This window comes from Mustela nivalis (genome assembly GCF_964662115.1).
Source record: "Mustela nivalis genome assembly, chromosome: 8".
NCBI classification, from domain to species: domain Eukaryota; kingdom Metazoa; phylum Chordata; class Mammalia; order Carnivora; family Mustelidae; genus Mustela; species Mustela nivalis.
This window is the reverse complement of record NC_139027.1, coordinates 131239432-131262472: the sequence shown is the minus strand read 5'-3', so window position 1 is coordinate 131262472 and position 23041 is coordinate 131239432. Positions and strand designations below refer to the sequence as shown.

General features: G+C 45.2%; 1 protein-coding gene across 5 annotated transcripts in view; it reads right to left on the bottom strand.

Moving 5' to 3' along the window:
• Positions 1 to 23041, bottom strand: part of EYA2 (EYA transcriptional coactivator and phosphatase 2) — a 272621-nt gene that overhangs the window by 144854 nt on the left and 104726 nt on the right. For 4 of the 5 annotated variants that reach the window (XM_082744870.1, XM_082744873.1, XM_082744872.1 and 1 more), the window contains one exon: positions 18645 to 18761. The exons of the other annotated variant lie outside the window; for it this stretch is intronic. In XM_082744870.1, the coding sequence (XP_082600996.1) occupies positions 18645 to 18761 (117 nt within the window). The remainder of the gene's footprint in view (positions 1 to 18644; positions 18762 to 23041) is intronic. 5 annotated transcript variants of the gene reach the window in all.

Below are 23041 nucleotides of genomic sequence, written 5' to 3'. Positions count from 1 at the left end.
ACTACAAAGCTGTGATCACCAGGACAGCACGGTACTGGCACAAAAACAGACACATAGACCAGTGGAACAGAGTAGAGAGTCCAGATATGAACCCGCAACTCTGTGGTCAAATAATCTTCAACAAAGCAGGAAAAAATATCCAGTTTGTAAGACAGTCTCCTCAATAAATGGTGCAGGGAAAATTGGACAGCTATGTATAAAAGAATGAAACTTGACCATTCTCTTACACCATACCCAAAGATAAACTCAAAATGGATAAAAGACCTCAACCTGAGGCAGGAATCTATCAAAATCCTAGAGGGTAACATGGACAGTAACCTCTTTGACATTGGCCACAGCAACTTCTTTCAAGACATGTCTCCAAAGACAAAGGAAACAAAAGTGAAAATAAACTTTCAGGACTTCATCAAGATCAAAAGCTTCAACACAGCAAAGGAAAGAGTCAACAAAACAAAGAGGCAACCCACGGAATGGGAGACAATATTTGTAAATGACACTACAGACAAGGGGCTGATATCCAAGATCTATAAAGAACTCCTCAAACTCAACACTCAAAAACCAGATAATCACGTCAAAAAATGGGCAGAAGACATGAACAGACACTTCTCCAAAGAAGACATACAAATGGCTAACAGACACATGAAAAAATGTTCATCATCATTAGCCAACAGGGAGATTCAAATCAAAACAATATTGGGATAACCACCTTACACCAGTTAGAATGGCCAAAATTAACAAGACAGTAAGCAACATGTGTTGGAGAGGATGTGGAGAAAGGGGAACCCTTACACTGTTAGTGGAAATGCAAGTTGGTGTAACCACTTTGGAAAACTGTGGAGATTCCTTAAGAAATTAAAAACAGAGCTTCCCTATGACCCTGCCATTGCACTACTGGGTATTTACTCCAATGATACAAATGTAGTGAAAAGAAGGGCCATCTGTACCCCAATGTTCATAGCAGCAATGGCCACAATTGCCACACTGTGGAAAGAGCCAAGATGCCCTTCAACAGACGAATGGATAAAGGAGATACGGTCCATATATACTATGAGTGTTATGCCTCCATCAGAAAGGATGAATACCGAACTTTCGTATCAGTGTGGACAGGACTGGAGGAGATTATGCTGAGTGAAATAAGTCAAGCAGAGAGAGTCAACTATCATATTGTTTCACTTACTTGTGGAGCACAAGGAATAACATTAGGAGGAATAACATTAGGAGGACATTAGGAGAAGGAAAGGAAAAGTGAATTGGGGGAAATTGGAGGGGGAGACGAAGCATGAGAGACTATAGACTCTGAGAAACAAACTGAGGGTTTTAGAGGGGAGGGCGGTGGGGGGATGGGTGAGCCTGGTGGTGGGTATTAAGGAGGGCAAATATTGGATGGTGCACTGGGTGTGATGCATAAACAACGAATCTTGGAACACTGAAAAAATCAAATAAAAAATACAACAGTAGGAGATTTAACCTACTGAGCCACCCACAGTACCCCAATTCTGCCATATTTTTAGCAAACTACAGACCCAGACCCTGGTGTGAGCTCAGTTCCTATTTCCTTGAAATGTCAGAAGTAAGAATGAAAAACAAAAGACACCAGAGCAGCAACATCAAAGACCCCTCTGAAGCTTTGTTCCTTGGGGAGTCCAAGGATAATTTGGATAATTCTAGAATTTCCTGAGTGGGGTTGCTGGGAACTGGAAGATGTTGTTAGAAGCAAGTTCTGTGAACTTTGGCATTGGCTCCATTGTATCTGACCTCAAGGACTGGAGAAAGGTAAGGCCGGAGCTGGTCTCTAGGAGATACCTTTCTCCCAGTCTCCTTGCTTCTTCCACGACCCCCTGTAGTGCACTCAGGCCAGAGCAGCTAACTGGTCTTTCCAAGATGCAAACCCTATCAACCTCCCTGTTTTAAAACCCCTCCAAGGGCTGCCTGGTGCTCTCAAGACAAATCCAAATGCCTTCACTTGGCCCCAAGGTTCTGTGAGGTCCTGTGTCCCCACCTTCTGGCTACACCCTCCACCCCTCCCCCCTTCACAGTAGGAGCCACCTGCCCTCCTGTTGGCAGGAACACTCCTGACCCATGGCTGCTTGCCTTAATTTATATGGACTGCTCTGTTGTTACCTCCTCAGAGACCCTGCTCGGCCCACCCCTCCCACCTGGACCCCCCTCTTCCCCAGACCCTCTGTTCCACATCTCCCTGCTCATGCTCCAAGTGCTCACCAAAGCCATTTGCTCATTTCCTTGTTCACCATCTGTTATGACTGAATTCTGCCCTCCCCCCAAGTCCCCCAATTCGTATATTGAAGTCCTACCTCCCAATGAGACTGTATTTGGAGTTGGGGCCTCTAGGGAGGTCATTAAGGTTAAAGGAGGTCATAGAGTGGCTCTAATCCTATAGGTCTGGTGTCCTTATAAGAACAGAAAGAGATCCCAGCGAAGGCTTTCCATCTATATGCCATGTGAAGACACAGCGAGAAGGTGGCCGTCCTCATGCCAGGAGAGAACTTACCAGAAACTGAAATCTGCAGGTACCTCAGTCTGGGGCCTTTGAGCCTCCAGAAGTGTGGGAAAATTCATGTTTGCGGTTTGGCCCCCAGTATATGGGATTCCATTATGGCAACCCCAGCAGGCGAGGATGTGGTCTATACCCTCTCATGGGGACAAAAATCCCATGAAGGCAGGGCTCCATTGCCAGCTCAGGGCTGAAGGGCCTGCACCCAGCACATTGCCCAGATAAGAGCTGGTGCTCTTGAATGTTTGCTGAGTGAATGACAGATGGTCTTTCCTACACACACAGACACTCCTTCCCACTGTACCTGCTGCCACATAAACCAGCAGTTCTCAGGGGCACTGTAGTGCTCCCTAGGGGTGCTTGGAAATTTGTGCGGACACTTTTATTGGGGACATTAATGGCATTTCATGGGTAGGTGATGGGGTCCCAGATGTTCTGCAAGGCAGGCGACAGTCCAGCAAAAATGAAGAGCTTTCCCTAGTCTCATCTGGCTTTCCAATGTCCTACCAGACGTTCACACAGGCAAAGACCTGACTTCTACGATGTGCTCCTACAACGCAGGGGTCAGCGAACTATACCCTGAGGGCCAAGTCTAGCCCACTGCCTGTTTTTGGAAGTAATATTTTATTGGAAAATAGCCTTGCCCATCCATTGAATATCATCCACGGTTTCAAACTACAATGGCAGAATTACAAGTCATTAGAATAGAGACATAAGGCCCACAGAATCTAAAATATTTGCTCTCTGGCTCTTTTACAGAAAGGGTTTGCTAACCCTGATCCTAGTACAGCAGTCCATTCCACACATACCTACAAAGGATTTTTTTCTTTTTTCAGGATTTCCATGCCTGTGAAAACTTGCAGGAAAGCCACTATAGTGAGGTCAATGGTGACTATACCATGCTATGATGTCTTCGATTATTTTTAACTGAATATTTAACAGTATTCCGTTACATTATGCAGAAAACAACAGAGCGGCTCTCCCCTCCCAGACCCAATGCCTTCCGAGGGAAACTGGGATTGAAAGGGAAGCTCCTTCCCTGGCTGGGAGAGCTTCCCCTCCAGAACAGGCTGCATGCCAGACAGCCAGCTGACCTTCCTGGCTCCGCCCCCCTCACCCTCCCTGCATATTTCTGGTTCATTCCCCACATCTGATCCATCACCAATTGCTGTCAGTATCACAGGCACAACACATCCAGAATCTGGCCAGGTCTCCCCATCTCTGCCATCACCCCTAAGCCAAGCACCATCCTCTCTCGCTTGGACGATGGCAGGTGCCTCCTCACTGGTCTTATAGCCTGTGTTGCCTCCACAGCCTCTTCTCCCACATGGCCAGAGAAAGTCTGTTAAAACTAAGACGTATCACCCTCCTATTCAAACCCCTCCATGCCTGACCTTGGATAATCAGAGCAAAAGCCGAAGTTCTTTTACTTACTCCCCCACCATCCCTCACTCACTGTACTCCAGCCACGTGGCCATCCTGACACGTGTGCATGCGGTCCGGACTGCTCTCCCGCAGCACACAACCTCTACTGCACCTTCCCCAGACCACGAAGCCTCTACTCTCTTCCTCCATGAAGCCTTCCTCGATCCCTCTGTCTCAAAAAACATCACAAATCCAGCACTTGCTTCTTTAGTTTTCTCCTTAATTCTTATCCCCCGCTCACATACTGTATAACTTGTTTTTCTTATTTATTATCTATCTCCTACCACAGAAGGCCAGCTTCGGGAGGGCTGAGATTTCCTGTTTTACTCCACACATATTTGTTGAATGAATGAATGAATGAACAAACGAACTTATTCCACCAGCACCTCAGAGTCAGCTCAGGAGACAAAGTCCCGGGAGCTGTTTGCTGGGACTGGCGGGCACCAATTCCTGTGGGCTGGACCATCAGCTGCTTGAGGGCACAGCCGACAGGAGATGCTCAGAGCTCGCCCTGACATCAGTCTTCCCCACGGTCACCATGTAGAACTGGGTTAGCAAAATGGCAGCCTATGGGTAGAAGTAGCTCTTTTTAATTTGTTGCTACCAGTTTAAGTTCTTTAAATCGGGAAAGATCTTACAGAATTCCAGTAGTCTGAGTTTTCATTTTTGTTTGAGTGTTTACTTTGGAATAAGTGCCACTGCATGGCACCCATCAGTTTTAGTGGCGTACGGCTACCACTTTATGGTCGGCTAGGGAGCCTCGGTTCCTCACGGGCCTCACCCTGCTGGCCCCATACGTTGACCTGTGGGCCAGGCTCCTGGGCATGTTGGTTTGTGACCAGTTGCAGAATGAAGGGGACAGGCTTGGAGCCAGACAGCTGTGGAGTCACCCTTGGTGTTGCCCCATGCACGTCACAGGAGCAGTTTTACCTGTGTTGTACCATCAGTCATTTACCGTCTGCTTCCTTTTCTTGGGCTGCAAATGCCATGGGGGCAGGGACCACATCTGTCTTGCTCACCTCCATGTTCCCTGCACCCGGTGCGGCGCCTGGCACAACAAGAGGCTCCGTTAACATCTGTTGCAATCACGGCCACATGAGGAGACCAGTCTGTGCCCCCCGGAGCTCTCGGCTCCACAGGCAGACCCCAAGGGCAGCTTTCTATGCCCTCAGTTCTGTAGCAAGAAGAGAAGGAGGTGGAGTGTCTCCAAAAGATAAATAATAAAAAAACAATGTTCCAACTCTCAGTGTTTGCGTTTCTACTTCTACTTTTGTGTGTCTCAGAAAAACCAACCATCTCCATCCGCTTGGGTTTTCAAGACAGAATACCAGAATCCAGCTGCTTTAAGCAGCAGACATTTATTTCCTACAGTTCTGGAGTCTGGGGAGTTCAAAATCAGGGTGCTGCCTGGTCTGGTTCCTCATGAGAGACCTCTTCCTGGATTGCAGATGGCCCCCTTCTCACCATGCCCTCACACAGCCTCTCGTCGGGGTGTGCACTCGGGGAGGTGGGGGAGAGACACAGATCTCCCTTTCCCTCTTCCCAGAAGACACTAATCTCCACAGGAAGGCCCCTTCCTTAGGGCTCATCTATCACTAACTGCCTGCCAAAGGCTGCATCTCCAAATACTATCACAATGCGGGGGTAAGAGCCTCAACAGATGGATTTTAGGGGGACACATTCATTCTCTAACAGCTGTTAACAACCATCCCCTGGCCCCATCACAAACCCGGAGAGTTGGCTTTTAATGATCTCTCAGAGCTGTACTGCCAGACATGGTGGCCACTGGCCACATTTTTTTTTTTTTAAAGATTTTATTTATTTATTTGACAGACAGAGATCACAAGTAGGCAGAGAGGCAGGCAGAGAGAGAGGAGGAAGCGGGCTCCCCGCTGAGCAGAGAGCCCGATGTGGGGCTCGATCCCAGGACCCTGGGATCATGACCTGAGCTGAAGGCAGAGGCCTTAACCCACTGAGCCACCCAGGCGCCCCACCACTGGCCACATTTACAGGTGTTCTCATTAAGATTAAACAAGACAACTTCAGTTCTTCAGCTGTGCGGGCTAATGCTCAACAACCACGAGTGGCTTGTGGCTGCCATGCTGGGCACGAAAGTTCTGGATGCAGAACTTTCCCATCATCACAGGAAGTCTACAAGCCAACACTGCCTTCATGGGTCGTTGTTGACGAAACTCCCTCCTGATCCCCAAATGCATGCCCCATCACCCCAGCGGCTCCCATCTGTCATCTCCAGTGGCATTTGGAGATGGGGTGACTAAGCAAATCTTATTATATGACCAGAAGAAAAGACTACCCATTTAAATCCTATACGCCCTAAACCTAAAAGACTTGGGTGCAAGCAGGAGGCAGTGAGTCGGCCGGCGCTGGTGAAGGTGACGAGAAGGTGACTGCCAGGGTGGCGATGCCACATGGCCCCAGAGTGCTGAGAGGTATCGGGAAATCTCACCCACTTTGTCATGTGCAGAAAAGTTGCTGATTCACACCAGGAAACCTGACCTTGGGCCAGGAACCCGCGGGATGCCAAGCCTGGCTTCTGTCTGGACTGACAGAGTGAGACCAGGCGGACTTGGTCTGCTCAAGACTGGCTGGGCTGGAAGAGCCTAATGCAGCTGGTTGCTGCCAAGAAGACGTGGGGAAATCACCCCGCTTCATTGGGGGCTCCTGGTTCAGCTGTAAGGGTTAGGAGTTAATTGGACGCTTAGGGATTTGGAGCCAGGGTCCCCAGCAAGAAAGCAAAGAACCCAGGACAGCTAAGACGAAACCGCACCAGCACCTTGCTTTACAGTTTAGACAAGACCACAAGAGCAATCCGTCTAGCAGCCTCTGCAGGGGTGACTTTGGCTAAACATCCTGAAACAACACAACCATAAAACATTGGTCACTATCACAAGTTGAGCAGTTAGTCTCCAAATGTCAGCCCCAAAGACCAGCAACATGTGAACAATAACCTGATAGGGAGACAGGTGCATGATCAAAGCCCTGATGGGCACAGCTAAGCAGCCAATCCACAGGGGACCCACACGCAGAATGCTTAAGATAGTTCCTCGAAAGAGCTTATAAAAACCTCTAGATTTGAATGCCAAAATGGCAACCCTCTCAGGTCCCCTCTGTCTCTGGGAGCCTTATACTATCACTCTCTAAGCTTTTCTTGGCTGCTCTGCACTCTTGGTCTGGTCTACCTCCTCATTCTTCGAAGCAGCATGACCAAGAAACTTGGAGACTAAGGGAACAAAAATCCTATAAAATAACCATGCCCTTCACTCGATTCCCCTGGGACATGCCTCAATGATAAAACAGGACAGAGGTGGGGAGTTTCTAGAAGGGGGTGATTTTTCTGGATCCCCAAGTCACCACCTGGCTGGTAATTTTCTCTATGGACCTCTATGTATCAAGACCTGTGGTTCAGTTAAGAATATACGGAACTATGGGATTATGGACATTGGGGAGGGTATGTGCTTTGGTGAGTGCTGTGAAGTGTGTAAACCTGGTGATTCACAGACCTGTACCCCTGGGGATAAAAATATATGTTTATAAAAAAATAAAAAATTTAAAGGTTGAAAAAAAAAAAAAAAAGAATATACGGAACTAGATTTTAAGATGGAAGCATGAAGACCAGCCTTATACACGGTTGTCTGCTTCCCGAGGTATTTTATTTTATTTATTTATTTTAAAAGATTTTACTCATTCATTTGATAAAGACGCAGTGAGAGAGGGAACACGAGCAGGGGGACTGGCAGAGGGAGAGGCAGGCTTCCCTCGGAGCAGGGAGCTGGACATGAGGCTCGATCCCAGGATCCTGGGATCATGACCCAAGCCGAAGGCCGACACCCAATGACTGAGCCACCCAGGCACACAAGGTATTTTAAAGAGAGTGTTTAAATCAGTTTGCCAATACTGAAAAAGAATGAGATCTCACTGTAGAATACAAATTTGGGGATTATCCTGAACTATGGAAAGACTTAGCCTCCCGAGGGCCCATTCTAGTGTGGCTGCAATGGGCTAAAGCCCCAGTGGGCGTGGAGTGTCCCTGTGCCACAGGTCCCACCGCTCCCACCGCTCCCGGTAACATGACACCTGCCTCACTTCTCATTGAGAAGAATCCCATCCCAGAGCAGGTTCAATCCACAGAACTGTAGAATCATTCTGAAAAGAGTAACAACTTGTGTGCAATTTGGGACGTAAATGTTTCCTTTCCGTCTGCCATTTGTCTTTTGTTTAGTTTGTTTTTATTGTTTTGACTTTACTTCTGGTGTTCTCTGCCATGTGCCCCCCTCCCGTGCAACCAATCTGTAGTTAAAATTGCTGTCTTTTTGTTGATGGCTTTGCGTTTCTGAGTCACGGTTAGAAAAGACTTTTCTATTCTAGGGTTATACAAATTTTGCTTATTCTCATCCTAGACCTTTTATGATTTTACTTTTGACATTTAAACTGCTGATTCAGCAGGGGAGGGGGTGAGGGATGGCCCAGATGTGTGAAGGGGATTAAGGAGGGCACTTGTTATGATGAGCTCTGGGTGTTACAGGAAAATGATGAATCACTAAATTCTACTCCTGAAACCAGTATGACACTATATGTTAACTAACTAGAATTTAAATAAAAATTTGAAGAAAAAAAATTAACTGTTGACCCATTTGAATTTCCTTCCTGGTGTATAGTAAAAAGAATGGATTTTTTTTCCTTTCCAGATGGCTAATGAGTTTTGTTCCAACACTATTCATTGACTATTCCATCTTCTCCCACTGACAGAAGCCATCTGTCACATGTACATAATTTCTGGATATGTTTTGTCTCTTTCTGGGTGTCATGCTCCCCAATATTGGTCAATCAGTCTATGTACCCAAACCAAGCCATTTGGGTTATTGAAGATTTATAATATGCTGAAATGTTGGTATGCCTACCATTTCATCTCTCTTTTCCAAAATGTTTCAAATCTTATCTTCTAGTTCTCAGAAAAGTAACCACAAATTGGCTAAAGATCTGAAAAGATGCTTAATCTCATAAAACACACAAATCAGTGTTATGATGAGAAACTGTTTTCATGCATACGATTGGAAAAAAACATGTAATAACTAGACCATACTAGTTTGGCCAGATAGGTACTCTTGGACACTGCAGCTGGGAGTTTAAACTGGTAGAATCACTATGGAGAGTAACTTGGAGATATCTCCCCAATTTAAATATAGACTTTCCCTTCCACCCAGAATTCCACCTCTGCAAAACCTGCCCTTCAGATGTACTTGCAGAAAAACAAAAATGATACACATTCAGGGTTATTCAGAGCCATGTCGGTGGTTATTGGAAACACCCAATGAAGAACTGATTAAATCACTTATAGAGCATCTCTCAGTGGAATAACAGGCATCTGAAAACAGAGGAGGCTCTTTCTAGACCCTGACTTGGAAAGTTCTTCAGTATATTGCTGAATGAAGAAAGCAAAGTGCAGAAGATTGTGTATGGACATTGCCTATAATAATAAGAATATATACCAGTGTATATACAGAATGTGATAAATTTCTTCCTGAATGGCCATGGGTTGTGCAAAACTGTTCACTGAAATAATAGGGCTTATGGAAGAGAGTAGGGTCAGGCAGACTTCTCAAAAGCAATGCAATTTTGTAAACAAAGTATTGACAAAAGCCATAATAACCTCAACAAAAAAGAGTAATACATAGAGAAGTGGTCCATTAGAGGACTCAGCTTTAAAAAGGAAGAGGAAGTATCTTGGTGGAAGGGTGTATAAGGACAGTGGAGGTGCTGAATTATGGAAACCAGGGCAAAATGCACCAAATATTGGGGAAATTGTAAAACGAATTCTTCAACACTACAGCATGTGGCCAAACTAAGGCCAGAGGAAGAACACAGGGCACCAGGGACAGAACGGTATTCCTCCAAGGCTTGCAGCCTTTACCCATGTTATGCATTTTGCGTTCAGCTGCTGTTACCATATGTGCTGGGAAGAAGTGCAAATAAACCAACACAGCTGTACTTCCACTTCTGGCCAAGACTGAGTCATGGGGACTGGACTTATCCTCCCACGTGAAATAGTTTAAAAACTAGATACCCAAGATATGGAGCACAGACAGTGAAAGATAGCAATCCTTGAGAGCAGGAAAATGAGGGGTGAGTCATAGGATTGCCCCAGTGTGATGGGTACCAGGAAGGACCACCTAGATGGCACCCAGTCATCTCTCTAACTTGAACAGATAGAGCTGCAAGGCCAGGGAAGCCAAAGTAATAGAGAGAATTCGCAGAGTGAGTACTAGAAGACAGAACTGCACTGCAAGAGTGTTCTGGACAGCTGTGGACATTTCCCCTCTGGTGTCCACCCACGTCCCGATGAGCCTGGAAGGAAATTACCAAGACTAGAGGAGAACCACTTGAAAAAATTAGAAGAAACAGTCCTCAGAGCTCACAACAGAGCTGAAAATAGTTCTTACTCCTGCCAGCCAGAGTGGAAAAATCTCATAATTCATGGGGCATTGGGTAGAACACTCAGAAAGCCTTCCTCAGTAGTGGGAAAATTTTGTTAGGTCCAGATAGCCCTAGACCAAATGCTGCTCTGTTCTACCTAACAAGGCTGAAAGCAAGACTGGAGAGGAACAAATTATTTCCATGCACCTTTACTGCATCCCAGAATAGAGCTCAAGAATATTCATAGAAATATAAAAATGTCTAGCACCCAACAAGGTAAAATTCTCAATGCCTGGCATACAATCAAAACTTATGCATACAAAGGCAACATGAAATATGACCTATAACAAGGAGAAAATCAATGAAAAATAACCCAGAAATGATACAGATGACAAAACTAGCCAACAAACACAACAAAACTAGCCAACAAACACATTAAGACAGTTACTATAACTGTACTCAGTTTGTTCAAGAAGCCACAAGAGAGATTGGACATGCTCAATAGAGGCATGAAAGATAAGAAAACAAAAAACAAAACCACAGATCAAATTCCTGAAGATGAACAAAATGCCCTGAGTGCAATTCACAGCAGATCAGATACTATAGAAGAAAGTTTAGTGAACTCGAAGACATGCTGGGGAGGAAATATTTAAAGAAATAATGGCCAGAATGTTTCCAAATTTGATAAAAACACTCACAGATTAAGAAGCTCAATGAAGGGGTGCCTGGGTGGCTCAATGGGTTAAGCCTCTGCCTTCAGCTCAGGTCGTGATCTCAGAGTCCTGGGATCAAGCCCCACATCAGGCTTTCTGCCCAGGAGGGAGCCTGCTTCCCTCTCTCTCTCTGCCTGCCTCTCTGCCTACTTGTGATTTCTCTCTGTCAAATAAATAAATAAAATCTTAAAAAAAAAGAAGCTCAATGAATCCAAAGTACTAGAATCATGAGGAAAATGACACCAAGGCATCAAAAATGAAATTGCTTAAAAACAGTGATAAGGAGAAAATCTGAAAAGCAGATGAACCAATGCAATTTCAGAGTTATTATTTGAAAACAGAGATGACATCATTTCCTTATTTATGAACCACATATGAGCTAATTCTTGTCATAGAAACATGTGATCTAACTGACTATGTTCATGTTTGCCTACACTTGCAAAAACAAACAAACAAACAAACAAACAATTGTGGATGGGTTCATAAGAACCTAGTATAAATGGTTAACCACTGGGGCTTTGGAAACTGAGTGGATGTAGGACAAGGGTGGCAGAAAGAGTTCTATAGATACTTAAACTAGGTAAACACATAAACTGTTCAAAAAATAATATAAAGGAAGAATAGTTTTAAATGTATCTCTTTTCCCCTTATTACAAAAGAAAATATATTGGTGGGTGGGGGGAACCGAGACTGATGGCTAATGGGCACGGGGTTTCATTCTGGGATTATGAAAAAATAATTCATAAGAAATGTATATTTGACCATTCAGATGACCAAAATATAATTCTTAGTTATATGGGGTCTTCATCCAATTCTGAAAACATTTCAGAGCCATTAAGGTGAAACAGGTGCTTGTTATTAATGGAAGTGACATTTGGACCTACGCAAGGGTGGGAGCTGGTCACCAGGAGGACCACCCATGTGATTAAAGGGCTGGAGTTTTTGGTCCCACTCCTTGACCTCTGGGGAGCAGAGGGGTCTGGAGGCTGGATCAGCCAAGGCTCATGACTTAGCTAATCCTTACTATATAATGAAGCCTCCATAAATACCCAAGAGAGCAGATTTTTCGTTTTTGTCAGGGTGTTTCCATGCCTGGGGAACCAGAATGTCCCCATGGGCCACAGAGCCAGGCCCAGAGCTCCATGAGGACAGAAGCTCCTTCATTTGGGACTTTGCCCTATGTATCTCTTCATCTGACTACTGACTTATATCTTTTAATAAACTGGTAAACATGTTTCCCTGAATTCTGAGAGCCACCCCAGCAAATCAATTGAGCCTAAGGAGGGAAGCTCCGATCTGTAGCCAGTCCGTTGGAAGGAGAGATAATAGCCAGGGCTTGTGCCTGGCATCTGAAGGGAGGACAAGGTAGTCTTGCAGGACCGAACCCTTAAGCTGTGGAATCTGATGCTGCCTCCAGGTAGATAGTGTCAGAATCAAGCTGAATTCTCGAACACCACGTTGGTATCCAAGAATCGCTTGGTGTGTGTGTATGGGACTCTCGAGTTGGATTGGGGCGCAGGAACCCTGAAAGAGGTGTAATGAAAATGTGGAATTAGAGAGTAGGGATGGTTGCCCAACTTTGTGAATATAGGAAAAGCACTGAACTGTATACTTAAAAAGAATGTATTTTGTGATGAGTGTATTTTGTGATGATCTTTGCAGAAACAAACTAAAATACATAAAAAAGAAAACACATGCAGGTTCAACATTTTTTTTTATTTTTAAAAGATTTTATTCATCTATTTGATGGAGAGAGAGAAATAGTGAGAGAGCAAGCATAAGCAGGAAGAGGGACAGAGAGAGAGGGAGAAGCAGGCTACCCACTGAGCAGGGAGCCTGAGGCAAGACTTGATCCCAAGGCCCTGGGATCATCACCTGAGCTGAAGGCAGACGCTTAACCGACTGAGCCACCCAGGCACCACTCACCACTTTTTTTCTTTAAATTAGAGACTCAGGGGCACCTGGGTAGCCTCAGGGTCCTGGGATTGAGCCCTGCTTCGGGCTCCCTGCTCAGCGGGAAGCCTGCTTCTCCCTCTCCCTCTCCCACTGCTTGTATTTCCCTCTCTCGCTGTGTCTCTCTGTCAAATAAGATCTTTATAAATAAATAAATAAATAAATAAATGAATGAATAAATAAATAAATAAATAAGAGGCTCATACAACTTTAACACAGAAGGGATTCTAAGGACCATCACACCCAAGACTTCCCACTGAGTACGAAGGAGTCATTTGCGGAGAAGGTGTCCATTCAGCTCTACCTGGAAAAACTAGCTACCAAATTCCATTCCTCAAGAAAACACAAGGCGTTATCAGACTGCAAAGGATCTGTAAAGTCCTGCAGCAAATACATCTATTTAGCTCCATGCTGCTCACTATTTACCAAATCTGTCTGATTCAGCCGACCATGAACTTTTCCGACCTCTCAATTTTTTCAGTGAGCATCTGTGAGTACCAGAACAGTAAGATACAGATCTTGAAAGTTCAATGACTTGTCCAAAGTCACGAAGCTTTCTGGTGTCAGAAACCATGCCAGACGTCACAAATCCACCTCCCCCAAACTGGCCCCTGAAGTCTCTGGGTGAGATCATCGGCTTACAAACCCTTTTGATGGGCTTTTAATTCTCCTACACATCCCCGAATCACATGCTTCCCCTTCTCCTCAGTGGCTCAAGCTGGGTTCTCAGCCTCGGTATTAACAGTATTAATGGTCCCTGGCCTTTGGCAAGTACAAAAGGAGTCCCCATTGAAGAGCTCTCCTACTATGTTAAAGTCCCCCAATAATGCAGATTTCACCAGAAGGGGAGTTAATGCTATTGTGGAAGATTCAAAAGTCTCAAATTTATATTCCTCTTTTCTCTTACCAGGACTACTCAGTAAAACACAGTTCAGGAAGTGCAGGTGAACTTGGAAAGAACACAGACCATCAGACTTGCAATTAGGAGAGGGGTACAGTTGTCTCTTGAACACAAGAGGACGAGGAGTGTCAACAGTTAAAATTCAGTTAAAATGAAATTAAAATTCCCTGTATGACTTTTGGCTCCCCAAGAACTTTACTACAGAGTATGCTTATCATGATGGGGGAAAAATGATAAAAAGAAAACTACTCATAGTCTACATTGCCTTACCAATAACCAAAACAGTCAATTAACACAGATTTTGTGTGTTATATATATTACATACTATATTCTTATAATAAATTAAGCTAAGATATGAAAATGCTATTAAGAAAATCATGAGGAACAGAAAATACATTGATACGACTGTACTTATCGAAAAAAACTTGTATATTAAGTGGATCAGTGCAGTTCAAACCTGTGTTGCCTAAAGGTCAACTGTAATAACAATTAACATTTGAAGAGCCCTTAGTTTATGCCAGGCACTGCTCTAAATACTTCACATACATTAATTAACTCATTTAATTATCGTCACACTCCATGTGTAAGCACTACCAGTATCCTATTTTATAGGGGAAGAACCTGAGATACTGAGAAATAATGGGTTCAATGTCGTAAGCCAGTACATTGCAGAACTGGGAAGTTCACTTAGCCTGACTTTAGGGTTACTGCTTTTAACACCTATGTTATAAAAACAAAACAAAACAAAACAAAACAAAACACCAGTAATAATAAAGAGAGCACCCAGCCTTTATGGACACCCTCTGATGTGCCCAGGAATCACTCCAATTAGAACTTCTGAGAGGCCCATGAAGTCACCTCTCTTCCTAGGATGCCAGTTCACGGGCGAGGGAACAGACATGGGGAAGTCAAGTGCCTCCCCCAAGTTCATGGAGAGTGTGGGACACAGCGAGGCCCAGCCCTGGCTCTCAACCCCTCCATGGCCCCAGCAAGTTCTTACAAACACTCTCAAGATACTTTCTTCTTTTCTTTTTAATAGTTGGGGCCAGTTCTGTGAATTGCAGTGTTTCAGCAGGAGAAGAACAACAAAAAAGAAACAACAACAAAAAAATCAAACCCATAAGAAATACATTTCAGTTATAAAAACCCTTGGGTGAACTTAAAAAAGAAAATAAACAATTGAGCAAAGGCTGAACGAGTGCCGTGAACTTTTCTCTTTTACGTTTGTTGTACATTTGGTGGAGGGGCAGTGTTATCCAAACAGAAAGAGATCTCAAAGCAGGGCCTTGAGGGGGTGAGGACCCCGTAGAAGTTTCTGGAAGTTTATGAGAGTAGGTAGAAGACCTAGGGGGAGGAAGCCCAGTTTATCTAATGCTTGCTCTGTGACCTTACGGAAGCCACTCTGTGGCAGTGCCTCAATTTACTCATCTGTAAAATGAGGCAGTGGTCCCTGCTTGGGTGTTTTTGCTTCTATGAAATTATGATTTTTTTAAATTCCTAGAGGGGAGAAAGACTCATCCAGCTTCTAAACGTGGATCAATTTCACTCTATTCGTGTTTTCACATCCCCTCTTCATTCCCTTCCCCGTCTGAAAAACTAAGCTCAGCTGAGGTCTTCCATTCCGTAACACACAGAGTAGTTTGAGAGTTTATTTCTCCTCTGGAACAACTTGAAAAAAAAGTTAATAGGAAGCACATGGGCATGGTGTGTGAGCGTTCTGTGTGTTTGTGTTTGAAAAAAAAAAAAAAAAAACTTAAGGAGGAATATGTCAGGCTTGCAAAATGCCTGGGCTGTCTCCCGAGCAGTTTATGGCCATTAGCATTAGACTGAAGGCAGTTAAGTGGGACAGAGTCCAGCTGCTGCCACAGCCCTTCTGGCATCTGGGCCACAAAGATGCTAAGAAAATAACCTGGATTATTCCCATGGTCCAGTGGGAACAGAGCAGGAGATGTTTTTCGATTTGTGAAGGGCTGGCGGGGATTGAGGTGGGGAGGTGGGGTGTAGGCTGGGGCTCATCCATGGAGGATCGTCTTCTAGATGGTTCTGCGGGAGGAGGAAGGGCAGGATGGTGTGGAGGTTGTGTGTCTGGGCTCTAGAGAGCAGCTGCCTGTCTTCAAATCCCACTGCCACAGTGACCTGAAGCACGTTACTTTACCAATTTATGCCTCATCTTCCCCATCTGTAAGATGGGGATAATGACAGAACCTATGTCATAGGGCTATTGGGAGGATTCAGAGGAATAGAGTACTGTGTATACGCAACTTAGGATGCTATGTAGAGTTCTGAAGGAGTCTAGGCAATAGACTAGGAGGAAATAAACTTGGAGGAAACAGCAAAAGCTCCGGAATTCTAGAAACCCAAGTCTGAATCCCAGCTCTGAACACTTATTGGCTGCGTGCGCTTGGGTAAGTCTCTTCCCCACTCTGGGCCTTGCTTTCATCATGTATAAGACAGACGTGATGGTGCCCTCCACACGGGGCTCCTGTAAGGGCTGGAGAAGAAATAACATATTCTTTATGTCCTGGTCTGGGGGGGCAGTTCCTGCTTTGCTTTCCAGTCTCCTCCCCCCTACTCCCTGCCCCCAGACTCATGGTTCTCCTTTGGGAGAGCCTCCAGCTGCTCACGTGGCTGGTTCCTTTTTGTCACTCAGGTCTCCGGAACAACCCAGGTGATATCAACCACCACTCCCCTCATCACTTCCCACTGCTCTGCCCTGTCTTTGTCCTTCCCATCTCTATCAAAATCTGTAATTATCTGCTTATTTATCAACTGATTATTGTCTGTCCCTCTCCATGACGGACTGTTGTTGTTGATGGTTGTGCCTTCCTGGGCCTAAAAGGGTGCAGGCATAGAACTTGTACTCAATATTATACAGTGAAAGAACTGAACGGACTTCTTATCCTACAAGGTCAAAATGGGGGAGGGGACTGTGTTTGCTCTTCAACCTCCGCAACCTTAGAAGTCCTCAGGCAGTAAGTTCTATCTCTATTTGCAGAGCTAGAAAACACTGGCCTGAGGGTGATCCAAATGCCAACTTCAAGTTCAGTGTCTTCACAAGGCTTTATTATTAGGATTGGTGCCATAATTCACTTTCCATTTGAAGCTGGGTCCCAGCATTCGTACCCTTCAGTGGGACTCAGAAAGGTCGCTGTGGGGAGCTAGAGGTGACAGCAGAAGCAGAGAAGAGCGTGTATGGGCTTTGGGTGAGGCTGGGGGACAGGATTCCACCAGACCCCTGAGAGGCTCGACATGGTCGCTTGCATTGCCTATGCAGTAAAATCTATACCAGCACCAACACTTTGCCACGAAGATTGTGTAGGATCATCCACACAACGTCATGTGGCACAGGGTACGTGCAGGGTCAATGTTAGCTGATGGTGTCACCAACAGACTCTGATGCGGGCCTTTACGAGGAAGCTATTGCAAGGGCTGGGCATCAATTCTCATCGATTCTCATCAGCCCCTTTCTCTACCCAAACTCCTAAGACCATTTGTTGTTCCTCTGCAGTGTTTTTTTCCCTGAAAGCCTGCCCTTGATATCCATCTTTACTGTCTCCTGACTTCCTTAGAAAATTTAAAAAGATGAAGTGACAAGACTTGCGAATAGTTTTTTTTTTTTTTTAAAGTAAAGTACAATCATTCATTAGGCCATAGCCTTGTTATCACTCTTTCTTTCTTGCCTATTACTTTTTCAGATCCTGGATGGTCATTTTTACCAGCTTTCATGAAAGGAAAAAAAATGCCAGGAGGAGGATTCTCCAAATTACTGCCACCAGCCCTCTACTCCATGCATCAGCCCCAATGTGCTCCCAGGGGGCTCTAAGAAGAGAAGGGGGCCTAGGATGGTCAACAAGCAGAGGTGGGGACAGAAGAATTCAGCAAGCCAGCTGGTTAGGGGATGTGGGGTAGGAGTAACAACACACTGGAGTTTTCTTCCTTAAGGCCACCCTAGGGTGATGCAGAGCACGGAACCTCCTGCCTGGAATTACGGCTTCTTTTCCTGCCTGGAATTATGGCTTCTTTACCTTCCTGCCCCTGACTCCCACCACCTGGCATTTCTCTGAGTCTATGACGCACTTGCCTTTTTCTATCACACTCAAATCAAAGCCAGCTCCTAACCATAGCCCTCAGGACTCTGCATGATTTGGCTCTGTTCTCTCTCTAAGACTATCTCCTTTCCACATCCCCTGACCCTGCTCCAGCCTTGATAGTTTCTGTTCTGTGCCGCAAACATATCAGACCTTTCCCTGCACACAGCTTTTGCATGGGGTGTTCCCTCTGCCGGGAATGCTCTTCCTCCAGGTCCACCCAGCACTGACTCTGTCTTACCCTCTGGATCTCTGTCCAATGTCATCTCTTCAGAGTCCTCCCTGATGACCTCCACAATTACATAACCCACCATTCTTGACCCTTCAACGTCCCATCACTCTCTAGCCAAATACCATATTTGCTTCATGGCACTCAACCTCTTCCAAAAGTAGCTGTTTATTTGTTGCCTTGGTCATTGGCAATCTCTCTCTCCTGCTATGTAATTGCCATGAGGGCAGGTGTCATATCTATTCTGTTCTGTCCACTGCTCTCCTTTAGATACACTCTGGCACATAGTAGGTGCTCAAGAAATCTGGCTAGTAAATGAATGAATGACTGGCCGCCTAACTTAGGCAGTGCCTTAGGGGTGGACAGGAAGGGACCGCAGCGCCACACTGACCGTGCATCTGGTAGGTGTACGGGCTCTGTCCAGTGGGTGGGGTGCTGAAGCTGGAGCCGTAGCTGAGGAATCCACTCTGGCTGGGGGAATGGTTCAAGCTGTCTTCTGTCTTGATGCCTTTAGAAGGAGGAAAAAGAAGCACCAGGAACACATGATTAGGATGCTTCCTTGTCACCTACAGAAGAGCTACTGAGTCAAGACCAGCACACAATTTTATCAGCTTCTAAACCAAAAGCTGCAAACTAGTAGCTTGTCAGGCAAAGTTAGCCTATAGATGTATTTTGTATGACCCTGTGTATTTTTTAAGGAAAATCTGAAATGAGCTCCTCTTGTTTAAAAATCAGGAGATTTCACCAAAAAATTTGGACTTAGGGCTTCAGCTGAGCAATAAGATGGTCTAGCTATACTGTGCCTCCATTCCCATGGGACAGCAGACCATCTGGGTAGATTCCCCAGGGCACCACAAATACTGCACTGTCTCTGAGACATTAATGCATTAATGCTGGTTTTAAGGTGTTATTTTTTTGTTGCAGTTGCACTTTTTTTTTTTTTTTTTTTTTACATCCTAGGACATTGTCAAAAGTAAGGAAGGAAAGGCAAGTCAAGAGGGGCTCGCATTTTGCACATAGAGTCAGCTTCATTCTTCCTGCCTGGCTCTGAGGGTAAGGTGTTTTCAACCTCGTACCTACAGAGTAGCACCATGTATGGTTAATATCCAGCAGGACTTGAAGCAATGTGTCAAATGAATGATCCTTCCTCTGCAAAGATGCTGCCACTTAACACACTTTCCACTCTTACTGAGTGGGGAACCTGTTTCTCCAAAGGCCACAGTTAAAAATGTGCCTCCTCCCCAGCCAAAGTCAGACATGTTTCCCCAAAGTACAGCACGCATTCCATAAGCAACAGGCTAGAAAAGGGACTGTATTGAGAGAGGGGGCCTGATCTACCATCAGTAGTCCACACATGGTATCTTTATTGAAAATGTAATAAACTGTTTATCTTACAGGTGTTAAATAGTGTCTTTTTAAAAAAAGATTTTATTTATTTACTTGACAGACAGAGATCACAAGTAGGCAGAGAGGCAGGCAGAGAAGCGGGGGAGGCAGGCTCCCTGCCGAGCAGAGAGCCTGATGTGGGGCTCGATCCCAGGACCCTGGGATCACGACCCGAGCTGAAGGCAGAGGCTTTAACCCACTAAGCCACCCAGGTGCCCCTAAATACTGTCTTAATACTGTTTATATCTCTTTAAAGGACGTTTCTAGTTCTGGGGCCAGTTTGGTAACTACGGGTCCTTCCTTTTCCCCCATTCAGTCTTGTGAACAAAGACAACACTTCTAAGTCATGGGGGATCAAAGGAAAGAAGGAGGAAAGTCCCTGCTTTCTACCCCCAGAAACTTTTCTGGAAGAAAAGCCCACCCTTGCATTTTAGAGACAGCACGGAGGCTGGCCCACTGTTCTCTCTTGAGCAACACAGGAAGATGTCAAAAGATTCTGTGAGACAGACATGGGGAAGTCTATTGTATGCTCAGAGTACTGAGTTCTTGAGTTTGGTTCCTGAGTTTCCAATGTCACCCACCATCCAATTCCAGAAGATTCACTTCCTGTCTGGGAAGACTCCTGCTTCTTAAGAAATTCAGATGTACTCGGGTAGATTGAAAAACACAATCAAAATATTTTGCAGCTTCTCTTGTCAACAGGTAGAGTCTATGTTCACACTCCTAGAATCTCCCCCGGTCTTATGACTTGTTTTGACTGGTAGCAGTGGCTGAGTGATGGGAGTTTTGGAGACTAGGTGTAAAGCAGCTTTGAAATTTCTACCTCTGCTCTTCTGGAAGCCTGAGACCAGCATGCGGTGAACAAGCATAGGATCAAAGCTCAGGTTAAGAGGCCCAGCTACGCCAGCTAACTTGCCAGTCAAATACAGCTGCATGAGGGAGACCAGGGGAGACCTGCAGAACGCCTACCCAGTCAACCCAAAGAAGCACCAGAAATAATATATCAGGGTATTGTTTTAAGTGATTAAGTTTTGGGTGTAATAGATAAATGAGTTGTGGTCTAGTTAAATAGTGGACTATTATACAGCAATGAAAATTAACTACAGCAGCATGCATAAACAGGGATAAATGTCACAAGCATAGGTTGGGTGGAAAAAGCAAGTATCGGAAGAATGGATACTAGGGACGCCTGGGTGGCTCAGTCGGTTGAGCGTCTGACTCTTGATATCAGCTCAGGCCATGATCTCAGGATTGTGAGATTGAGCCCCATGTCAGGCTCTGTGCTGGGCTGAGTATCCCAAACATTCTTTCTCTCTTTCTCCCCTAGCCCTTCCTACCCCTCACCCCTAGCTGGCTTGCACTCTCTCTTTCAAAAAAAGAATGGACCCCTGGGGATAAAAATATATGTTTATAAAAAATAAAAAGTTAAAAAAAAAAAAAAGAAAAAAAAAAAAAAAGAATGGATACCAGAGGAAACAATGTATATGAAGTTGTAAAACATGCAAAATAATACTCCACATAAGCCCACGCCAAATGTGACCTGCTACCTGTTTTTGTAAATAAAGTTTTGTTGAAACAGACACATATATTCATTTATGTACTATGGCTGCTTCTGCAGTTCAGCGGAACAGTTGAGTGGTTGTGATAGACTGTGTATGACCTGCGGAACTAAAAATATTTATTGTCAGGCTCTTCACAGAAAAATTTTGCTGACCTCTGTTTTACGTAAAGAAATGCAGACGAATGATAAATATCAAATCCAGGAGTGTGGATATCTGTGAGTAGTAAAACAAATAAAACTTTTGTTTTTTACTTCTTAAGCTGGATGGTCAGCTCATGGGCGTTTGGGCTTTTACTCTTTATGCTTTTACAGATGTCTTAAATGTTGCATAATAAGCTGAGGAAAACCATACTGAATACCCCTCACCTCCTTCCCTCTAGTTTGCTCAAATGTGTTATTTCCTTGACGCTTTTTCAACAAAAGTAAATAATGCTATTTTCCAAGCAGCAATGAAAAAAGTTTCCTAACAAGATTCAACAAGGTTTGTCCAGACAATAAGCAAACACTGCTTGCTCAGGCACATGTGCACGTGAAGGAAAACAGCTTTTCATCTTCCCTGTCATTATTCAGTGACTTGAACGTTCCAGGTGTGTGTGGCAGCTTGGGCCCTACAGCACTGACTGAGCATTTCCCATGGGTGGGCCCTGTGAGCTAAGCTCTTCATGTAGATCAAGGGCTGACAGATTAGGGTCTGCGGACCAAATCTGACTCACTTCCTGTTTGTGTAAATAAAGTTTTATTGGAACACAGACACACCCATTTGTTTACATATTGCTGGGCTGCTTTCACACTACCGTAGTAGAGCCGAATAGCCCTACAGTCCTCAAAGCCAGAAGTAACCCTCATGACCTTTGCAGAAAATGGTAGTTGACCTTTGATATAGATAATCTAATTTAATCTTCACGAAAACTGTGTGGAGGCCAGACTTGGTATCCCTCCCACTGCATGAATGAGGAGACAGAGGTGGCTTGCCCAGTGTGTCAGGACCAGCAAGTGGCAGAGGTGGCGTGTGAGGCCAGGACACGTGCTCTTACCACCTGCCACGCTTTTTTCTGGGAATAGGGCTACTTTTCTCCTTAACAACGAAAAATAATACAGCTTCATTTTCCCTGGCTCTCAGCCAGGTGGGGTAACTTAGTGTGATTTTATCACAAGTCTTCCAGCACAGGAGGGACAGAAAGTTGGAAACAGTGCCCACACCCTTGGCAGATGTCTGTCATTGGTAATCCCATTGGTAATCCCATAGGTAATCCCCCAGCATTAACAGGCAGTGACTTGGGCAGCAGAGCTCGGTGGTGAAGAGTTTGGACTCCGGGGCCAGGCTGCTTGGGTTTAATGCCACCGACCAGCTGGACGACTCTGGGCAATTTATGTGCCCTCTCTGGTAAGGACACAGAGCACTGAGGGCCTCAGGGTGGCAGCAGCTCCCTGCTGGTGACTGTTACCAATGCCAGGCCTGTTGCTCCCCCAGGACACATCACTCCCACGTCTAGAATTGCTCCTGTGTCTGCCTTGCCCCAGGCCTCCACCATTACCCCGTCTATCTGCTTCCTCAGTCTCCACTAGCCTGCCTGCTTCCCTCCGATCTAGGCTCCCTACAGTGGCCAAAGTGATCTTGGAAAAACCCAGATTGTAGAATAGAGCCCTCTGCTTATAAACCGATCAGTGAGTTCCCGTTTCACTTGGAATAAAAATCCCCAATCCTCCCCAGGCCTCCAGGGCTCTGCCCACCTCTCCCACCTCATCTCCCACTGTGCTTTCGCTACTGGGCTTCTTGGACTCGCCAAATTCCTCCCCATCTCAGGGGCCTTCCCACGGGCGCTCCCCCTGCCTGGATGCAG